The sequence below is a fragment of the Belonocnema kinseyi genome, chromosome 5 (genome assembly GCF_010883055.1).
Source record: "Belonocnema kinseyi isolate 2016_QV_RU_SX_M_011 chromosome 5, B_treatae_v1, whole genome shotgun sequence".
Classification (NCBI taxonomy): Eukaryota; Metazoa; Arthropoda; class Insecta; order Hymenoptera; family Cynipidae; genus Belonocnema; species Belonocnema kinseyi.
Window position 1 is genome coordinate 66,151,168 of NC_046661.1, and position 5,659 is coordinate 66,156,826.

The 5,659-nt window shown below is 33.4% G+C and overlaps 1 protein-coding gene across 1 annotated transcript in view; it reads right to left on the bottom strand.

Annotated features, from left to right (window-relative positions):
* Positions 1-3,402, bottom strand: part of LOC117172499 (transcription factor kayak) — a 141,703-nt gene extending 138,301 nt beyond the window's left edge. The window contains exon 1 of the mRNA XM_033360499.1: positions 2,803-3,402. Within this exon, the coding sequence (XP_033216390.1) occupies positions 2,803-2,931 (129 nt within the window). The 5' untranslated portion in view covers positions 2,932-3,402. The remainder of the gene's footprint in view (positions 1-2,802) is intronic.
* Positions 3,403-5,659: the final 2,257 nt, after the last annotated feature.

Genomic DNA, 5,659 nt, shown 5'->3' on the forward strand with positions numbered 1-5,659 from the left:
TTTAAAATAAGTTTGATTTCAACTTTTTTTTAAATGCTAAGCGTAATTGTTAACTTTTTCAATCACGAAATCATTAAGTTTACAATGTGTAATTCTAAAATCTTTTACCATAACAATTTTCCGTTTTAGATTTTCATTTTTTAGGGTACATTTTCCATTTAAAGAATTTTAACATGCAGTTTTGAAGGCTTACTTAATAAAAGATTAAAAGCTTTTGCGATTGAAATTTGTTGACAAAAAACGTTTGAAGTTGATCAAATCTAAATATAAATTCATTAATGATTTTCAAAATTAAACTGTAGTTCGTGTATTCAAAACTGAACAATAATTGAATGATTTTATGGGGCGATTCTAAATCTATTCAAATTAAACAATTTACAGATTTTGACGTTAAAAATTGAACTACTTCAATTCAAAAGCCTTAGTAGTTAATCAAACGTAAACTTCCGACTGCAACTTTATACACATTCTGTGGTTTCCGTAGAAAATATACCATTTTTAACCTTTTCAATTTAAACATTTTTAATTGAGAAAAAAAGCAATTTCTTAAGTCAACAATGTTTTAGTGTTTATTTAAAATGGAATATTAAAAACTAAACAATTCGAAACTAAATTGTTCGATACATAAAGCCTTGAATCGTTAAAATTTCAGACAGCTAAACTCAAACTTAGAACGTCACAATGTTAATTTTATTGTTGTGTTTAAAAAAAAATTATTTATATGTGAAAAATTAGAAAAAAAAATTAATTTCGAAAAATTAATTTCAGCAGAATATTTAGGAATATTTCAAAACAATAGCAAATTTAGATAAATAAATTAATAAAAAGAGTGTCAGTAGAGTGAACGACGCCTGAAACAAAGACCTTGGCTATTAATGGACCCAAGTGGGGATCCTTACATAACGGCTTCGTGAGGTTCTTCGCTTGGGGTGATTGCTAGAGAGATTGATCAGCAACCTGGGTCGGAGCAGTGTTGCGGAACGAACGTGTTATTTACATAAATAGCACGAGAATTCTGGATCAATCTGAAAAATCTCTATCCCATCCACACACTACTCCTTTCCCCTGCCGAGTGAGTCACGCCTACCCCGAAAGGGAAATGGCTTAATGGTGTAATAATAATAATAATAATAACAATTGAATAGTTATGAATTTGAAAAAATAGGAATAAGTTTAAGAGATATTTAGAAGTTTTGAATAAGTTCAAAAATAAGTTGAAACTTTAAAGGATGTCAAAAAAATTTTTAACAAAATGTAGATTTTTTAAGATTTCAAACAAAAAATTTAGAAGCTTTTCAAGCATTATGAAAGGTTTCAAAATATAAAAAAAAAAATTATTTAGACTCCTTACAATAATTGACCACAATTTTTTATCCTGAAAAATTATTTTTCAAGAGAATATTTAAAAAGATTTTTAGAAATTTCCAAAGCTGTAAAAATAATAATGTAAAGATTCCAAAATATTTAAAAGAAAATGTAGATTTTTAAAGATTTTATTACAAAATTTGGTAGGTTTTTGGGTATTTGAAAAGATTTCGAGATCATGAATCTTTTTTGGGGGTACCTGGAAATACTTAAAGTGATTTTTTAGTAAGAAAATATACTTTTATACAATGTTTTAAAAGATTTAAAATAAAAAAAGTTCTACCTATAAATAACAATTGAACAATTATTCATTTGCAACTACTCAAAATTGAAATAATTTTACTTCTAATTTAAAGTGCTCGATAAAAAATTTTAATCTTTCATTTTTTAATGTTTTTAACTTCAAATTGTTTTTACTCGTTATAACGATTTTCTCATACAAATAATTTTTTAAGAACAAGAAAAAATCTGCCTCAGCCCCTTCAGAGTGGAGGGTAATTATTGTGCCCCCCCCCCCCCGCCCTTCTCTGGATCTGCGCCCGGCCAGGAGATTCACGTTTTTTCATAAAACCGGAAAGAAAACAGTGGTAATTTTGGTAATTTGTGCCTAAATGTAAGAAAGGGTCAAAACTTCAGGAAAATTATTTATATCTATTCCCAAAGGCGAATAACGAAAAAAAATGGTGCAAAATTGTTCGGCGTGACGCGATGTTGGAAAGGGGTAACGGGTTTGATCAAAATTATTTCTGTGACCAGTCACAGGGCTGCTTTCCCGCCCCCATGGGAAGGGGTTTGACAAGCATTATTTGTGTTACTAGTCACAAGAGTTCCTTCCAGCCCCCCTCCCTCCACGAGATGTCGAAAAGGGGTAAGGGTTCGACCAACATTGTTTCTGTGACCAGTCACAGGGGTGTTTTCTCGCCAACCTCCACGAGACGTTGAAAAGGGGTAGGGGTTTTTACCAAAATTATTTCTGTGAAGTCACTGGGGTGCCTTCCAGCCCCCACCCCCTCCACAAGATGTCGAAAGGGGTAGCGGTATGACCAACATTATTTCTATGAATAGACACAGGGGTGCTTTCCCGCCTCCACGAGATGTTGGAAAGGGTTAAGGGTTTGACCAAAATTATTTCTGTGAACAGTCACAGGGGTGCTTTCCCGGCCCCCAAGTGACGTTGGAATGGGGTATGGTTTTGACCAACATTATTTCTGTGACCGGTATATTTAAATGAGCTACCTGGGCCTTTAAATATACCTACCTGAGTGCCTGCAGAGAATTTCTCAGAGCTTCTCAGAGCCTTGAGTATCTTTAGCATATACTCTGAGATTTCTATCGGTAGGGTATTGTGTAAAAAGACCTGAGTAGGCTGTAAGTATTGCCAATTTTGTATTATTGCCATTATCAAAAAACATCGATGTACAATATTCTAATACTCACATTGTTTGTTGTAGAGGAATTAGCGATAGTGGAGAGAAAATCATTGCTGACTCTAGAGCTCTGTGATGCTCCACTATCGCTGGATACACTAGAGCTGTCGTACAAGACATCGGACACGTCCAGCTTCATGGTAGTCTTGTAGTGACTTCTGGAAGTTACGGATAGATGATAGGCTTTATGCTTTAATTCGATGCAATTACACCTTATACCTGTCGGTCGACAAACCACGACGGACGTTTCACGGATTAACTAAACGACACAAATGGGGGCAATCGAACGCGACAACCAGAATCCCGCACACCCGATTGCAAGTAATTCTTAACTGATCACACTAGGATCAGGTGAGTATTTAAGAGCCGATCACCTATATGTCAACGGTACTATATTCGAAAGTTCCCGAATAGATGATGTTTAAAGATACAGTTCACAGAACCCGAATGCTCTTCTCTTAACAAAGTTACAAACTGTGAAGTTCTGACTGTTGATCGCGTCTGAATAGCGCATGATGAGTCACACTCCAACTCTGTACATGATCCAACACATATATGATCCAGCAACATAGATGATCCAACAATCCGAGAGGCAGCCCTGTGCATTTCTCCATATTTCAGATCTTAACTTGACCCCACAACTTGAGTTCTAAGAGTTTATGTGACCGAGAATATGTCCGGGAGCACGGGAATATGACCAAGAATTTCTTTGACGAATGTGCTCTTTGGGAATATATGAAAATTTAAACATATGTGTTCGAAACTTTTAAAAAGCGAATCTTGTAGTTTGTACAATTATTTTTAGTTATATGCGACTGAGTTATAGCATTTGAAATGCAAAAATATTCTTGACTATATAGTTCCTATCTTTGAAAGAGATTATGTACTTTGTACAAATATATTCTACTTATTTCTTCTATGTACTTGAGTTATGAAACTTAAACAGTGATAATATTCTTAAAAATGTAAGATTAAGCTTTAGAATTTCAAAGATTTCTTATAAACATAAGACTGTTCTACATGTTAAGACTACAGTTTCTTATCTCTAAAAAATAATTGTTCTTCGGACAATTAGCATACATATGAGGTCATTATTTCTTTGTATGATCCAGTTGTAAAGCTTCAAGTTCAAAAATAACTTGTTCGCAAATGTTTCAAAATCTTTAGATTAGAACATAAGACTATTTTAACTTGTTATAAAATAAACTATTTAAAAAAACAATATAACCGATTATTCCAAAACATAACATTGTAATATTAGCGTATTGAATATAAATTTAAATATTACTTAAATACTTAAAAAGCCATTACTTAATATTCTGTACAAGTAAAATGCAAATATAATAAAAAAATTCATTCATATATATTTGAAGGCCTAATAATACTTATCCAATATTTTTATATTACTTAATTTTTATTTTTCAATTTAATATGTCGTCTATAAAGCCGAGAACGTGACCGGATTTTAAATGTCCGAGAAATTTAGAACTCTACCCACAACTGTCCTAAGTTGATTAGTTCCTCATATCTCCAACGCTGCGCTAGTTATCCCATCACTCCCTGTTTTTGCATAGAAAGCAATAGAACTAGATCACTTTTAAAAATTTCTGTAGTAAAAAAAATGTTATTTTTATGCAACACATTATGGAAATGAAAACAATTTAATTCATTTAACATTTCAAAACAGTTTTCCAATCATTATCTATGAATACTAAAGAGAAAATATCAATTATAAGGTCGTATAATAATCCTGGCAAAGTGGAATATATCTTAGGGTGGCGTCCCATGAGTCCGGAATGCGCTGTGATAAATCACTAGCTAGAGTCAACTATTTTCTAGAAAGTGTATAGTTTGTGTATTGACCCTAATCTTTTTCTGATGGCGTCATTCCGCGGTCCGCGTGTTCATTGCTTTTTTTTGTTTGCGTTTGTTCCAAGTGTCACCTAACCTTTTTAGTGAACTTGTATTATATTATTTTTTACCAATAAAAAGTTATAATTTGATTCGCCAAAGTCCCGCGAAATTTGACAGGAACAGTCATTTTACACGCCTGGACACAAAACATGTATTAAAATAAAAATGTCTGCTAGACATTTTAATCTGAAAGGTTTTCTAAAAAAGGTTTGCACAGTGACTGCCTTATGACTCAAAACGAGATTCATTTATAAAATTAGTGTACAAAAAGATATTTGTGGATGATGGAGAAAAACGCATTACCTTTGCGTGAAATTGTTTTGCCATTGTCCCATGTTTGCGTTTCACCGCAAATGACGTCAGCTGCGTACTTTTATGGCCAATGTGGGAGTGTCTTTCGGCGGATCTTATGGAAGATACATCTCCCTATTTGTTCCTGAATTGCGTTCATGATGTCAACGTAGAGGGATCCCTCTACCGTGGTACTATATTAGACAGGAATATGCAACCGCCATTCTGGTTCCTGGACAGTTCGCGGGAAACAGTGCGAGAAGCATGTCGTATAGTTTAATTAAAATTAAGTTTAGAATATAAGAAAAATGGCCTGCTGCAGTGCTTCGTTTTGTAAAAATAGAAGCGAGGATTGATTTAAACTTTACCGTTTTCTACTAGGGCGAAGAGAATGACTGTCATTGTGGATTATAAATTGTAGACGCGACAAATGGACACCGAATTTAAATTCAAGATTACACGAAGTTATTATTAATATTTATGACAATAGCAATATAATTCAAATATAGGGGGTCTGAAGATTACGTTTACATGTAATTAAATTGCCTATGAGCATTTTTTTGAGATATTAAAGGGAAATGAGATCCAGAAGAAAGTAAGGTTAGGAACCCGTTTTCCTACAGAACGACGCACATTAACCCACGCAAATAAAAAATACGTAT